Source organism: Micromys minutus, assembly GCF_963924665.1.
Source record: "Micromys minutus genome assembly, chromosome: 7".
In the NCBI taxonomy this organism is placed as follows: Eukaryota; Metazoa; Chordata; class Mammalia; order Rodentia; family Muridae; genus Micromys; species Micromys minutus.
In genome coordinates this window covers 72,665,238-72,686,033 of record NC_137976.1, presented here as the reverse complement: position 1 = coordinate 72,686,033, position 20,796 = coordinate 72,665,238, and the positions used below count along the sequence as shown (strand labels likewise).

Below are 20,796 nucleotides of genomic sequence, written 5' to 3'. Positions count from 1 at the left end.
ACAAACAAACAAAAAAAAATCAAACCTGGGTCTTCAGACCAGCATCCATTTGTGTGTGTGTGTGTCTGTGCATGTGTGCGTGCATGTGCACTCATATATCATGGTATGCTTGTGGAAAAATCAGAAGATATGGCTCTACCACCTCCAGGCTCAAATTATATGGTTTTAAGATAGGTATTATAGTCCTTTAATCCTAGCAATTAGGAGGGGGAGGTTGGTGGATTTCTATGAGTTCAAGGCCAGCCAAGGCGACATAGCAAGAACAAGAACAAAACAAACAAAAAGGTTATATTGTTTGAACCAAATTTGAAACCCTCTGAGTTAAATGTCATGAAAAGTCTGCTGAATGAAAGCAATGTATCCGCTTCACATTTCAGTTGGCCTCATGTTGCCAGTTCTGTATTTTTGCTAGTTTCTCCTTAGAGCCTTAGCCCTCTTGAGACATGGATCCTGGGGTCTTGGTGGCCTAGCCCACTATCCCCCACTGGTGTCATATGATTTCTCTTAGGGGGACTATTCCCTCTAGATAGCAAGGGCATCAAAAGATCAAAGAAAAGATTCCTTCTAATGAGGTATGGAAGTTACTCATGGAGTACAGGTACTCCCAGCACTTGAGGGTGGATGCAGGAGGCTCAGGAGTTTAAAGTCAACTTTAGTTATATAGTGAACTCTGAGGCCACCTACCTTGGGCTACACGAAACCTTATTCTACATACAACTCAGCCCCACAACCTCCAACACCTCTCCACTGGCAAAAGCATTTGAATGAGTGTAGGGGTTGCCTTCTGGCAGTTTCTTTTTTTCTCTCTGGATCTTTCAGCCATTACTAGGATCAGACTATGTAACCTAGGCTGGCTAGAATTTATTATAGTCCTACCTGACTCTGCCTCCCTCTGCAGGAATTAAAGGCATAATCCACTTATCTTTGGCTGCTCTGCTCTCTTATTTATAGTATTTCTTCAGTGAGGCTTCCTGAAAAGTAGATTCTTGTAGTTCTAGTGTGGGAGGTTGTATGTGAATGTCAGTGTGGGCATGCATACACATGCATGTGAAGACCTGAGGTCCACAGAATTCTTTCCTTGTTTGTACTTTACAGGTTTTCTCCTTGAATCTGAGGTTCACCAATTCAGTTAGGCAGGTAAGACAAAGAACTTGAGAGATCTACCTGTAAGTTCCCTCCCTTAGTGCTGGGGCCCATGCTTGCTTTATATGTAGGTTCAGGTCCTTCTTGACCAGGCAGGCACTTTACCGACTGTATCACGTCTTCAGTAACAGAATAACTTCCTCCTCTCTCAGTTTTGATTTCTTCACAATGTTTAGCAGTGTCTGAAATAATCTTGATCATTCAATTATTTTGTACACAAACTATCTATAGTGCACCTAATACTTACCAGGCACTTGTATGTATTTGCCGTCCGATTGGAGGCTCCGTAAAGTAAGGATCATTAATTGTCCAGGTCACTCGTGTCTACACAGGGCTCTATAGCACTGGGACCTGCACACAGTAGGCACATTTCTCTATTCGGCGCTCTTCCCGGTTAGCCCCTCCCCCTCTCCAGGAAGTGGGGGTTCTAGCCGCCTGGCCTACCGCGATGCATTTTGGGAAAGCAGCAGCACCAGATCCAAGATGGCGGCCAGCAGGAGGCTGATGAAGGTAAAAGCCATTCTCTGGCGCTGGCCAGGCGGGGGGCGGCGTCCCCGGGCCGGGACCCCTGCGGCGGGACGCGGTTCCTTGGGGCGACGCCGTTCTTCATCCCTCGTTGCGTGGCCCCGCTGTGCCGCGTGCGGAGAGATCTAACGGGGTCGCCTAGGCCGCAGCCTGGGCGGGAGCGCAAGGCCGCGCCGGTAGCCGCCGCTGGCCCCCTCGGATCAGCTTGGGCAGTTCTCGTGCCCCCTCCTCCCGGAGCGAAGCCTGGCTCTCCGATGCAGCGGCCGCGGTCCGGGTCGAGGACGCCGTTGATGTGTGGGCCGGGCCTGGAGGCCCCAAGCTGGGCGCCCTCGGGAAAGAAAGCCGGAGCCCCGGCTGGGAGTCCGCGCCGCGGAGCCGCTCGGTCCTGGGCCGCGGTCGCCGTTCTCTGAGCCCCATTCCGCCAGCCCACAGCTCCGGGACCGGGAGGCTGCGAGGCCCGAGACAGGAAAGGAAGGAGGGCAGGCGGCCAAAGTTAGGTCAGTTAGTTGGTGGTCTTTTGAAATTGTGTTGGGTCCTCGCAAACTGTCGCCTTGTGACTGCAGAGTCACACAGCGGACAAGTTCCAACTCTAGGAAGGCGTGAGGTCGTCCCCCTGCGTAGCTAGGTTCTCTTTTCTATCCACCTCTTAGTCATCCTTATCTCCTTTCCCTGATGAAGTGAAGGGTGGGGGGTTGGCTCCTGTCGTTGGAATCAAAACCTGCCAAAGTTTACAAAAATAACTTGGTATGCCCACTTTGTATCTTGAATGTATCGAAGTGTCACCTTACTAATTGGCTCCTTTGGTGAGGCATACAATACAGGTGCTCAGAGTTTTTTAATAGTAGATTTCGGACATCCTCTAAAGATAACCCGCCAGTGTTTGAGTGCTACCTGGTACTGCCGCGGAGCTCTCGCCGGACCGGAAATACAAAAGGCCAGAGGAGCTCGCTCTTGAGAACAGATTTGTACTTGGTTGATGAGAGTCACTGAAAGCCATTTGCTCACTGAAACCTACAGAGAACATTTAATTAAAACTAGAGTGGAAGCGGGCAGAAAACAATGATCAAACGCCTTATCTGTTCTGCCAGTGATACTCCATCATTTACCTACAGGAAAGGAATGCTAATCACTTCCGTGTTCAAACCCCAAAAGTTGTCATCCCTCTAGCCTTATGGGTTTCAGTGTAGGAAGATTCATGAATGCATGCTGTTTCTTGTAATTTTGATGAAATGAATTCATCCACCTTCTCTCAGGTCACCATCTATATACTTTTTCCTTGACTACCCTTCTTGGACCCCAGAGTTCTTTTTTGTAAAGCAAGCATTTAGTCCTTTCCTTCCGGCTAAAATCCTCTGTTTTTTTTTTTTTCTTAGCCTTTTAAGTACATCTTTAAGTGTTTCTCCCTCCTACCCCCCCCCCGTGTGTGTGTGTGTGTGTGTGTGTGTGTGTGTGTGTGTGTGTGTGTGTGTGTGTGTGGGCACGGGCACGGGCACATTGTGCCACAGCATTCATGTGGAGGTCAGAGTAGTTATCTTTCCACTATGGGTCCAGTGTGGCTCAAATTCTGGTAGGCAAGCTTACCTGTGAGCTATCTCACAACCCAGTCCTAACTTCTTTTTCCTTTTTAAGATTTATTTTATGTATGTGAGTACAGTGTCGTTGTCTTCAGACACACCAGAAGACAGCATTGGATGACCATCACAGATGGTTGTGAGCCACCATGTGGTTGCTGGGAAGTGAACTCAGCACCTCTGGAAGAGCAGTCAGTGCTCTTAACCGCTGAGCCATCTCTCCAGACCTCAATCCTAACTTTTTACTTGGAATGAAAGACCTTTCTTAGAAAGCAGTCTCCCAGTCTCACCTCCCTCCAGCTTAGGAGCTGCTGGATGCTCTTGCACCAGCTACCATTTTCTCAATTTTTATTGTGTGCTTAATGTTCATGGCCATGGCCATGCCCTTTGAGTTAGATACTACTATTCCCATTGTGTAGAAGAGGAAAGCGAACACAGAGGTTCTTTGGTTTGCTTCTGACTATCATCAAGGAGTAAAACAAGCTTCATGATGCCACTCACTCTGCAGTCTCCCTTCACAGGTTCTTGGGGTCAACACCTGTGTCTCCGACTGTGGCTCTTCCCCACTCCCAACACAGCTCTTCACATTTCTCTTTGTAACAATCAGATTTCTCTCCTATGCTGGGCTTTGTGTTTCTGAAGGACAGGGTTTGGCTTCTTTCTTTTTCCCTCCCCTCCCTCCCTCCCTCTCTCTCTCTTTCTTTTTTCTGTGTTTGAGGCCAACCTGAGCTCTGTGACATCTTGTAACAAAGGAAAGCTACTGGTTGATCAACAGTGGTGAAAAATTGAAAGTTTGATTTTGTATTTTTTATTTATTATTATTGTCGTTATTATTAGGTTTTTTTCTTTCTTTCTTTTTTTTTTCCTGAAACAGGGTTTTATTATGTAGTTCTAGCTGTTCTGGAACTTACTATATAGACCAGGCTATCCTCTAATTCACAGATATCTATCTGTCTGCCTCCCAAGTTCTGGGAATAAAGGTACTCACCTTGCTTGTGTTATTAATGTTTTGCTTGGATGATTGTCGTTGTACCATGTACTTCCCTGGTGCCAGTGGAAGCCAAAGGAGGTTGGGTCCTGGGGACTGGAGTTGCCCATAGTTGTTGTTGAGCCATCATGTGGGTACCAGGTATTAAACCCAGTATTTATACCTACCATGTGGATACAGGAAATTGAATCCTTGAAGAATAGCTAATACTCTTAGTGAACCATTTCTTTAGTCCTTTAGATATTTCTTTATAATGGTGGATTGTTAACAGATATACAGTACAACAGCAATAAAAAGCACAGTTTACATATTTATGTTTATATCTATATGTATATATAAATATGGTTGAGAAGTTATTTTAGGAAAATGAATTTGAGGAAGCTTAAATTTTTATTTTTTTAGATTTATGTTATGTGTATGAGTGTTTTGGATGCATGTATATTTGTGTATTGCCTGTTGGAGTGCTATCCTCAGATGTCAGAAGAGGGTGTTGCTGGGTGTGATGGTACATATCTTTAATCCTAGTACTCTGGAGGCAGAGACAGGTGGATCTCTGTTGTTCAAAGCCAGCCTGGTCTACAAAGCAAGTTCTAGTTCATCCAGGACTATGTAGAGACACTGTCTTTGAAAAAGAAAGAGAGACAGACAGACAGACAGAGACCTGGAACTGGAATTATTGTGAACAGTCACGTGAGTGCTGGAAATTGAACTTGGGTCCTCTGCAAGAACAAGTGTTCATTCTTGAGCCATCTCTCCAGAGGGGAGTTTTGAGAAAGTTTTAAATTAAAAAAAAAAAAATCAACATAAAAGATTTACAATATTAGCAAAGCATTAAATACATTTTAATTTGCAAAGCAGCTAATTTGTCTTTGAAGGCAACACCTAGATTGTAACCATGGCTTTAATGGTTAAGAAAAGGGAAATAGCTACAAAGCCCAAAAACAAAACTCTAGAAATGATTGGGCTGATCATTTGTTTGCAGCCTCACCACATCTCCCCTAGGGCCTCCCACTGAGTAGCTTCCCACAGGGGCTTTTCTCATGGAATTTTGTGGACTTACAGGCAGGAAAGGTAACATTTTGTTAGTATTTATGGTATAATAGTGGAGCCAAGGAACTGAGATTTGTAGCATTTTTAGAGTACTTTTGAAGTGATGTTCACTCCATACTCCACATTGGTGTACTTCCTCAGTAAGCATGCACCAGGACACAGGAGTTACTCTATAACAACTCATTCCTTGGAATTTATTGTACTAAGCAGTAAACTATCTTGCTCTTGAATACAGATTATATTCTCCCATCTTGGTAATTATTATAGAGCAATGGCAGGTCTGGTAAATGTCTTAAGGGTAAGGGAGAGCTAGATGTGATGGTGTTTTTATGTAGCTATTAAAGAGCTTGAGGCAGGAAGGTCACTGGGAGAGGAGAGTTCCAGGTTAACTTCCAACTTAGTATTGTGAGACTGGAGTTCAAAAAAAGAAAAGAGATGAGGGCTTCTTTCCTTCCTTCCTTCCCCCACTCCCCCAAAGACTGGATTACTCTATGTATCTCTGCCTGTCCATGGATCAGGCTGGCTTTGAATTCAGTGACCCACCTGCTTCTGCCTCCCAAGCACTGGGATTAAAGATGTCCACTACCACTGCCCAACTTGTAGGAATTCTTTTACATAAGCTGTATAAATGGCTTGAATCATTTTGGGAATGAATTTTGGAATTTTTAAATTGAGAAAAATATTGTTTTTTATTTGTGGTGTGTGATGCATGGTATGTTTGAATAAGTGGTGTATACATGTAGAAATCAGAAAACAAGTTTTGGGAGTTGGTTCTCCCATTATAGATTTGGGGATCAAACTTAGGTCAGTCTTAATGGTGAACAGATCTCTTGTGAGCCATCTTGTCAGGTACCTTTCTTGGTGCTGGGGATTCAATATGAGTGCTTATGAAACCATGTTACATTGAGTTATAACCCTTACTATCTTACTGCATTTGCATTAACAAATAATGTATTTCTTTTTCTATGCATTAATATTTTTGCCTGCATGTATGTTTGCATGAGGATGTTACACATAGTTGTGAGCTGCCATGTGGTTGCTGACAATTGAACCCAGGTCCCCTGGAAGAGCAGTCAGTGCCCTTAACTGATGAACCTTCTCTCCAGCTCCTGTGTTTGCAATTTCTATCCTAAGATTTTGTATTCCAGTAAATTGAGACTAATCCATCCATTCTTAGTGATACTTGTGTGTCTGTCTGTGTGCTTGAATACTCAGGGTGCATGGTAGGTAAGTATTCTACCACTAAACTGTATGCCCACTCCCACCCTCCCTTTTGGTTATTTTATTTATTAAAATTTCTGGGACAGGGTTTTTCTCTGTAGTCCTGGCTGTTCTGGAACTCATTCTGTAGACTAGGCTGGCCTTGAATTCATTTATCCATCTCCCTCTTCCTCTTGAGTGCTGGGATTAAAGGTATGTACCACCATACTGGGCATTTTTTTCAACTCCAGTCTATGGAAGTTGGTTGTTTCTCTTTTCACCAAGGATTCTGGTTAGGCTTGAGCAGCATGACCTTTTATCCTCTTGAGCCATCTTTCCCTGGCACAGTGGATTTTTCTTTTTTAAAGATTTGCCTATTTCATTATGTACATGGGCGTTTCACCTGAGTGTGTCTGTGCACCATATGTGTAGTGTCTGATCCCCGTAGAACTAAACTAGAGTCACAGGAAATAAGCCACCAAGGGTTCTGGAAATCAAGCTCTTCCCCTGGAAGAGCAGCCAGTGCTGGTGTTGTTAATTACTGAGCCCGCCCCCCAGTAGAGGAGAGGCCAGCCATGAGCATGTGGAATGAAGGGAATTGGGGGGAAGAAGGGACAAAGTGGTAAGGGAGCAAGAGCCTGAGCCACCTCTTTAGTGCCAACTCTGGAAGTTTTGATTGGTGTCCCCCACAGCTATTTCTCCTACCCCTGCAACATCATGCATGGTCTTGTAATGCTACCACTGAGCTGTATCACTGACCTCTACTTCCCTTTGTTGTCGTACAAAGAATCCTTCCCAGGACCTTAAGCTAGACAGGCATTTTCCCAATGTGCCATGCGCTTACTTCAGTATGATGTTTTTATTTTCTCAGAGTGACTTCTTGTCCTTTGAGAATCTGCTTAAGGGGTACCTAATTTGGGCCCTGATGAATGAGTTATGAAAATGGTATGCATCTAGCTCTCAGAAATTCCATCTGTCCATTGGATACCCAATTTCTTGCCAGCTCAGTAGTAGCATGCCCTGCAGGAAAAGACACCCCAGTCCCCCAACACTGAGGAGTAGGTGGTTTATAGCCAAGTCCTTTAATAATTGAATAAAATTTCAGTAGTTAAAGAAAAATCCTTGTGGCACTATATATTTTTCTTCTAACTAGCATTTGGCTTGTTTAGAATATAAACCAGTGAAGCTGAATCCTTCCAGAGTGGTTGTTGGCAGTGGTTCTGAGAGCTGCCCAAAGGGAGCCCCAGAGATTAGAGAGATGGCTCAGTGGTTAAGAGCACTGACTGCTCTTCCAGAGTCCTGAGTTCAAATCCCAGCAACCACATGGTGGCTCAAACCATCTGTAATGGGATCTGATGCCCTCTTCTGGTGTGGCTGAAGAGAACAACAGTGCTTACAAAACGTAAAATAAATAATTTTTTTTTAAAGGAGCCCCAGAAACTTTTATAGATTCCTAAGCAGACAGCCTCTTCTGATATTGTATTGTCCCCTCCTTGGGCTTTAGTTAGGCGGGCCCAGTAGGTTCTTTCCGGCAGCACTGAGAAACTGGCCTGGTTTTACTTATGGGTTGGCTGGATAGCATGGGTGTGCTCTCCATTCTTGTGGGGTGAGTCTAAGCCTCTGGAAGACTTACAGGGGATGCAGATGAACTTAATGACAAGTAGCAGAGCTACCATAGCCTTTAGGTTTCAGTTGCAACCCTAGTTCTGGGAGGTGATGAGTGGGGGATGAGAGAGAAACTGAGATTCTCCTCTATCATCCTGGTGAGGGTTAGACTAAAAACCCCTTGGTGATTGAGAGCCTAAGTTCTCAATTTTGAGTCTTAAGCTTGTCGAATTTTAGCCAAGTGGTCTTGAGTAAGTTAGCTTCTGCCTTAGCTTACTCCATCTGTGTGTAGGTTCAATGAATTAAGACAAATTATTAGCAGAGTATTTGTCATATACTAAGATTGTAGAAAGTGAAACTACACTGGGCACTGTGGTGCAGATGGTCTCATTGAGTAAATCAGGCTGGCATCAATCACAGAAATTGCCTGCCTCTGCCTCTCAAGTGCTGGTATGATAAGGTGTGTGCTGCCACACTCAGCTGTTTGTTTCTCAAAATGGGAAGAGATCTCTGAACTAAAGTGTGTTTCAGTTTCTCTCTTATCCTGTGTATGAGTCTGCCTTTTTTCCTTTTGTGAATGTTTGCAGTGAGTGAATGCTTGTGTGTTGGTGGTGTACACCTAGGTGTGTGTGTATCGAGAGAGACAGATTGGGGTGGGGGAACAATGTTTTGCTTTGTTTGTCACTGTATTCTTTCCCCTTGAGACCAGGGCATCCCACTGAACCTGAAGCATGCTGTTTGGAGAGTTCCAGACCAGCTCAGACTGCATAGGAGACCCTCCTCCTCCACAGGATTCTCTCCCAGTCTGTTTTTGAAAAAAACAAAAAAAGGGGCTGGGGAGTAGTCTCAGTGATTAAGAGCATTTGTTGCTCTTGCAGAGGAACAGCACCACCAAGCACCCACTTTGGTCGGTGGTTTGTGATCCAGAATGTGGTGCACAGAGGTACATTCAAGCAAACATCATGTAGCACATAAAATGTCATAACACATTAAGTCTTTTTTTTTTAATTTTAACTTTTTAAAAAAGATTTATTTATTATATATAAGTACACTGTAGCTGTCTTCAGACACAGCAGAATAGGGCATCAGATCTCATTACAGATGATTGCGAGCCACCAAGTGGTTGCTGCGATTTGAACTCAGGACCTCTGGAAGAGCAGTCAGTGCTCTTAACCACTGAGCCATCTCTCCAGCCCATAAACTTTTATTTTTTAAATCTGTATGTTTAAGTATTTTGTCTGCATGTATACATGTGCATGTTTGGTATCAGAGGAGGTCAGAAGAGGGTGTCAAATCTGGAGCTGGAGTTACTGATAGTTGTGAGCTGCCATATGAGTGCCAAAAACTGCTCCCTGGTCCTCTGCAAGAGCAGCCAGTTCTCTTAACCATTAAGGCAACTGCCCCTTTCCCCCCACCCCCAAGTTTCTTCTAAGGTTCTAGTGCCCTGAAGGGCCTTGGAGAGCAGATGCCTTAATTCAAAGATGGAGCTGAAATGAACTTTAGAGTCAAATTCACTGTCCAGTTGTCCTGCTCTTAGACTCTGCTCCTGTTTTAATGGCTGGCTAGTCTTGGGTTTTAGGGGTGGTAGTTTGGTTTTTTTTTTTTTTTTTTAGATTTATTTATTTTTTATATATGTGAGTACATTGTCATTGTCCTCAGATACACCAGAAGAGGGCATCGTATCACATGTAGTTGCTGGGATTTGAACTCAGGACCTCTGGAAGAGCAGTCAGTGCTCTTAACCTCTGAGCCATCTCTCCAGACCTGGATTCATTTTTTTAAAAACAGTTTTTGGGGTAACCCCATGTGTGCCAGAAAGGAATCTGAGCTACATCCTAGTTTTTGTGGTAATTTTGGCAGTTCTGGGTCTGTGTTGTCACTTTTCATTATTTTACCAGCAGTAGTTTTGATAGCTGCTTACCCAGCACTTATTGGTAGGATCTGTTTATTTCTGCATGTGGACACTGCCTGGCTCTTGTCACTAGTGGGGGAAGGAGCTCTTTGTAAGGTAACTGCTTGCTTTATCGACAGTAGTTCTTGTTAACCTGCACTCCCCCTCCCAGCACTCTACCACATACCTACTCTTCCAGCTCTTACCATGTGTGACATAGGCAGTTCCTGGTGTCTTGGCCCTTGAGCTTTCAGTTTACTTGGGTTGCTGTCCTCTGGAATCTGTACTGTAATGTAGGTTAACAATGCCAGGCACACCCTTGTTCAGATAAAGACAAACACATTCCAGGAGCTAGGCCTATCAGAAGCTGCCCACCTGTGGATCTAGGGCCCTGACTGGGCTTGCCCAGGGGATGTGTAGGCAGCATTTTCCTGTAAGCATACGTTGTAGAGCTGTCTTCAGTTATACTCTCTTAGATTGACCTGAGGTCTAGCAGTATGATGTGATGGTAGCAGGAACCTAAATGATATGTTGATTTTCGCTTTTAACTCATTTGTTCCTTGAGACCCTGTGGTTATCCTCACACTCACAAAGAAGATAATGAAATGGCTTCATAGAATTGTGACAATAGTTGTGTTATGCTAGTTGTAATAATAATTATGTATAAACATACAACTTAATCCATGGAAGATGCCTTCTGCCATCTTCTCATTTGCTGAGAATTAATTGAGATGAGATTTACATTAAAGCATTCTGAAGGATTATATTTAAAATTTCAGCATATGTAATCATATTAAAATTGGAATCTCACTGTCAAGCAGTTTTCATTTTACAAGCTTGGAAAGTTCTTAACAGTAAACTTAGAAATTTTCATTTTATTTTATTAATATTTATTTATTAACTTATTCTGTCTATCCTGGGAGTCACTATTTGAACAGACCAGTCTCAAACCCAGCTGCCTACCTCTGATCAAAAGGCACGCCACCATACCTCAGTTTTGCTTTATTTTTAAAAGTATTTGCTTTAATTTTAAATTGTATGCTTATGTGTTGCCATGTGCATGTGAATACAGTGCACTCTAAGGTCAGAAGAGGGCAGCAGAGTCTCTGGAGCTGGAGTTTGAGGGAGTTGTAGCTGCCTTATTATAGGTGCTGGGAATAGGAACTTGGGTCCTCTGATGAGCAGTATGTGCTTTTAACTGTTGAGCCATCTTTCATACCCGCCTTTGTTTTTGTTTTTGTTTTTATGTACCTTGGTTGTCCTGAACCTCACAGAGGTTTGTCAGGCATGTGGCACCACTCCTGGCAAAATCACTCATTTTGATAGAGTCACACAAAATCAGGGAGGGACTTTTCTGTACTGTTACTGTCCTACCAGTTGTGTAGGTGGTGTGTAAACTTTTCTTACATATCCAATTCCATCTGATATGTTTTGTTTTAGCCAGATAAGAGGCGCTTAAAACAAAACCCTGACTAGCAGTGGAAGGCTGGGACATTGCCTGCCTGCCTGTCTTTTTTCCTTCCTTCCTTTCTTTCTGTGTCTTGACACAGGCTTTCTCTGTGTAACTGGTTGACCTGGAACTCACTCTGTAGACCATGATGGCCTCCAACTAATTGAGATTCATCTATCTCTGCATTCCCAGTTTTGGGATTAAAGCCATGTGTCACCACCTTTTGGCACCCCCGTATGTGTGTACATACATAGGTACACACACACACTTAAAAAACACATTTATTTATTTGCTTTATTTTATTATTCGCTATTAAATATTATTTATTATATTTGCATATAAGGAGACATACGTTTCTGCCAGAATATACGTGTGGAAGTTAGAGCACAACTTATAAGAGTTGTTTTTCTCCTCTTTTCATTGCGGAAGTTCTAGAGATTGAATTCAGGTTGTCAGGTTTAGATTGTCAAGTTTGATGGCAAGCTCCTTTACCTATTGAGCCATTTTACCAACCTATTTATATGTTTGTTTATCTACCTATTTGTTTATTTAGCCTTAGATATTATTTTTAAATATGTATATACACGTGTGTGTGGGTGTGAAAAACTTCCACAAGTGCAGGTGCTTGTGGAATTTAGAAAAGGCTGTGATGTCCTCTGGAACTGGAGTTACATGCAGCTGTGAGCCATTGGAAATGATTGCTGGAAACTGAACTCAGGTCCGATCAAGAGCATTGTGTACTCTTATCCAGTAGGCCATTGTTTGAGTGTCACTGTGTTGCCAGGCTGACCTTGAACTCATTCCTGCCTCTACTTCCCTAGTGATGACAAGCTCATTTTTGAAAAAATTGGCCTGTGTAGATTTTACTTAAAGCAAGCTAGTAAGCCTTTCTAGAATAGAAGCACCTACTTGTTCTACCTATTTAGTTTTCTTTTTTATTTCTTTTTTTTTTTTAACATTTATTTTAAATATGTGAGTACACTGTCTTCAGACACACCAGAAAGGGCATCAGATCCCATCACAGATGGTTGTGAGCCACCATGTGGTTGCTGGGATTTGAACTCAGGATCTCTGGAAGAGCATCAGTGCTCTTAACCACTGAGCCATCTCTCCAGCCCTGTCCATTTCTAATGAAAGTGCTAGTCAGCGAAGCCCACTGCTTTATGTAACTGTGATAACTATAAAAGGACTATCCTGACTGTGGTCCAGCTCTGGGCCTGCTTTATGAGAGTTCTGTGATTTTGGCTTCTCTGAGACTCTGCTTTCTCTCCATCAAATGGCACATTTGTGCCTGCCTTGCTCTCACTCAGGGGTATAAAGGTCTGATCAGTGAGGGTGTCGTCATGACTGGCCATCTCATCCTGCCTGCCTTTTCCTTGACATGTGTTTCTGTGATTGATGTTGGAATCTTGGATGATTCTTTGAACTGATGCCTTTGATAGATAAATGTGGTTTTAATGAGATTTTAACAGGAATTATGCCTTATGTTTCAGTTCATTTCAGAAAGGTTTGTGTTAATAACTATAAACACCCTCAAATTCCCCATGTCACATTATAGACAGTAAAAAAAAATAAAAACCTATATTGTTGTATTTTAGATTTTAAGAAACAGGGTACAACTAAGGTAAAGAATGAAATTAGCACAAGTAGATAAAAGCTTCCTGTAAGTAATAAAACTCTACGGAATGGCTTTCAGGTGAAGGGTAAAACCTGTGGGTAGGGTGTGTTTAAGCCTAGGCCTATCTGATTTGTAGGCATTGCTTCTTCCTGTAAACACTGACAGTTTAGCAACCAAATGAAAATATCACTTGTAAGTATGTTATGTAAAATAGATTGGGGAACAGTTAAGAGTGCTTACTACTCTTGCTGAAATCCTGGGTTCCAGGCTTGAGAGATGGCTCAGCAGTTAAGAGCATTGGCTACTCTTTCAGAGGACTCACATTTGATTCTCAGCACCATGTGGTAGCTCACAATCATCTGAAGCTCTGATGTCTTTTCTCTATTGTTTCTTCTGCACACGCAGTACACATATTTATGCAGACTCACGTAGATATGCATAAAAGATAAATCCTTTGAAGGAGAACAGGGAGGGGCTTATGGGATGATTTGGAGGGAGGAAAGGGAAGAGGAAAATGTAGTTAAATTATAATCTCAAAAATAAAAACAATTTAAAGAGATTCATATATATATTGTTTTTTTTTTTTTCCCCTGCCTTCCTTCTTCCTTCCATCCTTCCTTTCTGAAACAGGGTTTTTCTGTGTGGCCCTGGCTTTCCTAGAAGTCTCATGTAAACCAATCTGGTCTCAAACTCAGAGATACACCTGCCTCTGCCTCCCCTAGTGCTGGGATTAAAGGAATTTGCTATCACTCCTACTGTCATCTCTGACTGAAATCTTAAAAAATTAGTATTGGGCTGGAGAGATGCCCAGTGGTTTTCTTTCAGTCTCTGACTTTGATTTTCAGCAACTGCACAAGGTGAGTTCCAGCTCCAGGGAAGTGCAGTGCCTCTGGCTTTCAGGACCATCGTGCTCACCTGCATGGGAACACCCATAGAAAAATTTAGTACTTGGTGGGCAGTGATGTCCCATACCTTTAATTCCAGCACCTGGGAGGCAGAGGCAGGCGGGTATTTGTGAGTTCAAGGTTAGCCTAGACACAGGACAGCCTACAGGCTACACAGAGAAACCCTGTCTCAAAAAACCAACCTTAATGCTGAAGAACATGGGTAGGGATTGGATATTCTTGTTTTGTTGCCTATGACAATCTTCAGAGTGCTGCTACAGAATGAGCTAGTGCTGAAAATGTGTGTGCGGGGCTTGAGAAGGATCGGCAGTTGAGAGCACTGGCTGCTCTTGCAGTGAACCTAAGGGAACCTGAATTAATTTCCAAGCACCCACCTGGTGTTCACACTTGTCTATTAGCTTTCAGACTGTTCCAGGGGATTCAGTGTTCTTTTCTGGCTTTTTGAGCACCAAGCATGAACCTAGATACAGGCAAAACACATGTAGAGTAAGGAAATCTTTCAGCTTATGGGCCACTGTGATGGCACAGTCAGTAGAAGCAGGTACCCAACCTGAATTTGACTCCAAAAGCATGCATAGGGGAGAGAGAAAATCAACTCCCTAAGACCATCAGGTCTTCACATGCATACACAGCAAGTAAGTAAATGTGATTGTATCTGCTGCTATAGTTAGAGAAGTTTTTATTATAGGGCTAGACTTGGTTGGTAGAGTACTTTTCTAGTATGCATATAACACTTGGTTTGATCCTCATCGCCACATAAAACTGGGTGTGTGGTGAACATAGTCAAAGGTCAGGAGGCAGGAGGACCAGAAGTTCAGGGTCATTTTTAGGCCTGTGCTATATAAGATTACCCCCCCCACACACACATGTACAAGACAATCTTCAGAGTAAATAACATTGAAAAAGAAATGGAAGCCATACTATCCCCCTTCAGCTCCTCCCTCCAGGGTTTCTCTGTATTCCTGGCTGCCCTGGAATTCATTTTCAAGGGTGGCCTTGAACTCATAGATCTGCTAGCCTCTGCCTCCCAAGTGCTGGGGCTAAAGTGGACATGCATGGCCCAGTGCCATAATACAATTTTTACATTCTTATTGCATATGTGCATGATGTACGTTTGGATGTGTGTGTCATGGAATGTTATGGAGGTCCGAGGACAACTTTGTAGAGTCACTTCTTTCCTTTCCTCTTTACTTGGGTTCCAGAATTCAAACGCAGTGCCAGAGGCTTGTAAAGCAAATTCCTTTGTTGCTGAACCGTCTTGCTGGTCTAGTATTTTGGTTTTCTGAGACATGGTTTGGAATTCACCATGTAGACCTCTGCTTCTAATGTAGAGGTCAGAGAACTTGCCAGGAGCTGCTTCTCTCCTTCCATCATTTACACCCTAAAGATTGAATCAGGCTGTCAGTCTTGTGGAGAAAGTGCCTGGTCCCATCATTTTAAAAAACGTATTATTTCTGTGTATATGCTTGCCTGAGCTTGTGTGTACTGCATATGTGAGGGAGTTTGAGGGTGTCAGCTCCCCTGGAACTGCAACTTATATGGGTGATCATGAACTGCTCGATGTGGGTGTTGGGAACCAAACCCAGTTCCTCTGGAGCAGCATATGTTTTTTTTTTTTTTTTTTTTTTTTTTTTTGTTTTGTTTTGTTTTGTTTTTTGTTTTTCTTTTTAATTCGGAGTTTCTCTATGTAGCCCTGGCTGTCATGGAACTTGCTTTGTAGGATCAAGCTGGCCTCAGACTTAGAGATCTATCTGCTCCTGCCTCCTGAGTGTTGGGATTAAAGGCAGCAAATGTTAACTGCTCAGTTGTCTTTCTAATCCCTCTTTTTTATAAAAAATACCATATTTATTACTGTTGTGTGTATGAAACAGAGGGAGAGTGGGCAGGGCACAGTGACTCCAGAGAGAAGACAGCATGGGTGCAGGGGCTTCAGAGCCCCAGTATGTGTGTAGAGGCAGAGGACACCTTTCAGTGGTTGTTTTGTCCTTTGATTGTGTAGGTTCCAGGACTGGACTCAGGTTGTCAGGCTTGTGTAGCATGTGCTGTTGTATCATCCTGCTGGCCAAAAAAAAAAAAAAAAAAAAAAAAAAAATCAGGCTAGACATGGTGTCACGTGCCTTTAACCCCAGGCAGAGTGAGTTCTAGGACAGCCAGGTCTACACAGAGAAACCTTGTTTTGACCCCTCCCCCCCACTACTACTACTTTCTCCTCCTCCTCCTCCTGCTCCTTTGTGTTTTTGTTTTTTGAGACTGGGTTTTTCCATGTAGCTTAGCTGTCCTAGAACTCACTCTGTAGACCAGACTAGTCTTGAACTCTGCCTCCTGAGTGCTGGGACTAAAGGCATATGCCACCTCTGACCTCCACCCCCCATTCAGAAAAATTGGTGACTTTCTCTGATCTCAGACTTGTAGTAGACGTGACTTTTCTGGTTGCTTCCTTGTGCAAAGCTTAGTAGAAATTCATGTGTTATTCATAGCTCTCCAAGGAACAAGACTGATAGAATGAATTACTATATATCTATATATTAGTAAAGGACTTATTAGAGTGGCTTACAGGCTGTGGTCAGTGTAGTCCAATAACAGCTGTCACCTGAGGGAAAGGCCAAGTCCCTTAGTTGTTCAGTCCAAGAGACTGAAGTCTCAATAGTTCCAATCTGGTGCTGGTGCTTCAGGGACGTCTAGAGAGCTGCAAGTTGGTAAATTATGTTGGAATCCCAGAGATGTAGATTTAAACCACAGCCAAGGACTGGGTCCGGACATATGAACTTGCTAGTGAGAGTGAGGACAAGCAGACAGAAAGCAAAAGCTCCCTTCTTCCATGTCCTTTTGTGTGGTGTGCCACCAGAAGGTGTGGCCCAGAGTTAGAGTGGGTTTTCTGACCTCAGGTGACCTTGTTTTAAGGTAGGTCTCCCACCTTAAATGATACAACCAAGAAAAATTCCTCACAGGTGTGCTGGGCTGTTTGGAGTTTAGTAAGATATAGATGTAGTCAAATTGACAACAAAGATTAGTCATTGCAGATGATTTTGCCTTTTTAAAGGGCATGCCTTCAGCCTTTACACCTTTATTCCCGGTACTGGGGAGTCAGAGGTAGGCAATCTCTTTGAGTGTGAGGCTAACCTGGTCTACGGAGAATGTTCCAGGACCACACAAAGAAACTCTGTCTGGAAAAACCTGTTTTTAGCAGTAGGAATGGCAGACAGAGCCTCAAGTACTTCCTTGATTGAAGACTTGGATGGTGTGAGCACAGTGCACATCACAGTTGCCCTGAAAGCTGTCCTCAGATGTGTCCTCATCCTGGATACCAGTTCACCAGTGCCCTTCCCTCTCCCCCTACCCTTTCTCTGCATGTAGACCAATTCAGGATGTAGATCAGATTCAGAGAGATAATGTCTCTCTCTGCTTCTCTCTTGCTAGAATAAGGCATGTACCACCATGCCTGGCTCGATTTTATATGATTTAAAGAGGCTCTTGGTTACAAATTACTTAAAAATCTCAGGTTCTTTAGAGGTTCTTAGATATGGATAATACTGGGGAGATTTTGAAGTGTGTCTATCTGCTTTTTTCTGTCTCTGTCTCTGCCTGACTCCTGTATGGTCCAACCTTGATTGTGATCTTTCTGCTTCTACATGAGTGCTAGCATTGTAGATCTGTGCTTCTTGGTAGCATAGCAGTCAATTCTTCATGATAGATAGGATGCAAGTTTCCCTCCCCCATTAAGCAAAAACAACAAAACTTGGGGGGGGGGCGTGTCACTGTGCCAAAATATAGATGTATATATCTGAATTGGATGGTTCTGTCTGAAAACAAAATACATCATGGCTGGCCACACAAGTATAGGTAAATAGGTAGTTTCCTATTTTCCCTAACCCTCTAAGGACTTGGGGAAAATTGGTTCCTCTGAGGACCCAGATTCAGCTCTCTGATTCTGCCACACTCTGTACTTAGCTTTTCTGTCGGCTTGTGTGTATTTTACAGGAGAGAGGCTGAAATTGAAAATTGGGCATTTCCCTTTAGGAAGTAGAATGAAGGGGCTGTTTTAGTCAGTGTTCTAGTGCTATGGTGAAACACATGACCAAGGCAACTTAAAAAGGAAGCAAGGGCTGGTCTGTTGTCATCGCGATGGGGAGGGAGTATGGCGGCAGGCAGGCAGGCAGGCATGGTGGTGAAAAAGCTCAGAGGTCACATGCGATCCACAACTTGCAGGCAGAGAGAGACAGAGACTGGGACTAGTGTGGGCTTTTGACCCCAGTGACACCTCCAACAAGAGGTCACCCAGTATCTCCTACAACAGGACCACACATACTCTAAGAAGACCACATCTCCTAACCTTTCCCAAACAGAACCACCAACAGGGATTAAGAATTAAAACACAGGCCTATGGGGGCCATTCTCATTCAAACCATCACAGACTATAACTTAGTGGTAGAGTGTTTGTTTGCCTAGCCCATCTGAGGCCCTGGTGTGTGTGTGTGTGTGTGTGTGTGTGTGTGTGTGTGTGTGTGAGTGTGTGTGAGTGTGTGTGAGAGAGAGAGAGAGAGAGAGTGTTTGTGTGTGCGTGTGTACGCGTGCTGTGGGTTTATCTTTAGTACTACCCAGACCAAAATAAACGAAAACCCCAGAGAAACTGGAAAAAAAAAGTTTTTTCCAGATTTCTTCCAAAGCTGTGAGCAGCTGGAACCAAAGAGAGATCTCATCTGCTCTCTCCCCGTGTAGTCTAGGGACGAAGGGTTCGCGGAACCAAAGAGAGATCTCATCTGCTCTCTCCCCGTGTAGTCTAGGGACGAAGGGTTCGCGGAACCAAAGAGAGATCTCATCTGCTCTCTCCCCGTGTAGTCTAGGGACGAAGGGTTCGCGGTTTCTCCTTTCTCTTGCCTCATCTCTTGGTTGTCAGCGTTGTACCATCATCTTGGAGCAGTTGGCCCCAGGTTGCTTTTGACATTGGGCAGAACCGAAATAAACCATTTGGGGAAGTATATTTTGTAAGCTCATGTCACTCTGGTTAGGTCTTTTAGACTTTATTCTCAAGCGGCTGGGCTCCTGCTCTGTGTTTTCTTTTGTTTTTAAGTTACACTTATAATTTGTGTGTGTGTGTATAATTTGCATGTATGTGCTCATGCCATAGTGGATGGACGTGGAGGGTGGAGTACAGTTAGCAGGAGGCCCTTTTCCCTTTTCAACCTGTGCATCATGGGGAGTAATTTTAGGCTGCCTGATTTCAATGGTACCGTTAACCTCTGAACTGTCTCACTTTTTTCTAAGTTGACTCTTTTCCTTCATTATTATTAATAAAGCCTTTGGATTTTACTCTCTGCATTTACTTGGATTTCTTGAAATTCTTTCCCAGTTCATTATCAGGACCAGCCTTAGTTTGAGGGGCACTGCCGTCTCAGTCTTTAGCTAGAACCTCTGAATGAGCATTGCGTATCTTCAGCTTTCCTTAGTGAAGGTGGAGGCAGTTCTTGCCCTCAGAGCCATCTTGGGCAATGCAGGAATGTGTGCATCGTGCTCATTCTAGTGCCAGTGGTTCCCAACTAGGTCTGCAGGGGACACAGCCACAACGTCTGGCATCTCTTTTATGTGTGGGACGCAGAATGGTCCTGTTGATGCCCTATTGAGAAATGTCTTCTAAAGGGTACTCAGCCTTCCCTGAAGACGACAGTTCTCTCACTTCCACTTGTTTGTTCTTGGTTTTGAGGCACAGTTTTCTCTGTGTAGTCCTGGCTGTCCTGGAGCTCACTGTGTAGATCAGGCTGTCCTTCATCAATTCACAGATATCTGCCTTCATCTTATAATCAGTTCTTTGTTGGTTAAAATTGTACAAAAGGGGCTGGAGAGATGGCTCAGTGGTTAAGAGCACTGACTGCTCTTCCAAAGGTCCGGAGTTCAAATCCCAGCGACCACATGGTGGCTCACAACCATCTGTAATGAGATCTTCTGGTGTGTCTGAAGACAGCTACTGTACTTACTTTAAGTAAGTAAATAAACGAATAAAATTATTTTAAAAATTGTGTAAAAAGAAGTTGCCTTTTTTTTCTCGGGAAACCTTAACCTGACTGTACTTTGAACTTCCTGAGCCATCAGCTCACTGGTGATGAATGACCTTCCTCCTGTCATCAGAAGGCTTGGGGCTTTTATCTTTGTTCAGGTATCTACTTAATATCTTGGCACAGAGAGATACCCTCCCAGCACCGAGGCACATAGTTTCATAGGTTTTCCTTTTCCCTCAACAGAGTATAATGTACTCCATATTAGCTTTGGGACTCCCTGTGTATCCCAGGATGACTTTAAATTTACTTAAAATAATTCATTTTATGTGTATGGGTGTTTGGTCTATGTGTATGTCTGTGTACCTAGAGGTCCAGGAAAAGATGTTAGTTGACCTGGGGTCGTAGTTAAGAGGTAGTTATGATTTACCCTGTAGGTACAGAAATTGAACTCAGGGCTTTGTAGATGCTAGACAAGCATTCTGTGAACTAAGCTAGTATCAGAAAACACTGTATGCCTTTTATTTACTTACTAGTTTTGTAGTGCTGGAATTGAATGCTGCAAGGTCTTGTGCGGCCAGTCAGCCACTTGCCCTACTGCTAAGCTTCTACAACCCAGCTGAAGTCCTTAAACAAGGTTGGGTTTTTTTTTTTTTTTTTTTTTTTTTTTTTTTCCCTACTAAAACTAAGTCCAGGTTTCCCCATCTTTGTAATTCTCATGAAATTTGCCTTATGTTTATACTGTTTATATTGTCAATATAGAGCTCTGAAGCTACAAAGTATGCTTTTGCACAGACTATTTTAAAATTCTTTTAGAAACATTCAGTATTTTCTTTGTTGTTTCTTTCTTGGTTATCTTGTTG

General features: G+C 43.2%; 1 protein-coding gene across 1 annotated transcript in view; it reads left to right on the top strand.

Moving 5' to 3' along the window:
- The first annotated feature begins 1,611 nt into the window (after nucleotides 1-1,611).
- UBE2L3 (ubiquitin conjugating enzyme E2 L3) overlaps nucleotides 1,612-20,796 on the top strand; it is a 42,916-nt gene continuing 23,731 nt past the window's right edge. Inside the window, exon 1 of the mRNA XM_080918764.1 lies at nucleotides 1,612-1,653. Within this exon, the coding sequence (XP_080774890.1) occupies nucleotides 1,627-1,653 (27 nt within the window). The 5' untranslated portion in view covers nucleotides 1,612-1,626. The remainder of the gene's footprint in view (nucleotides 1,654-20,796) is intronic.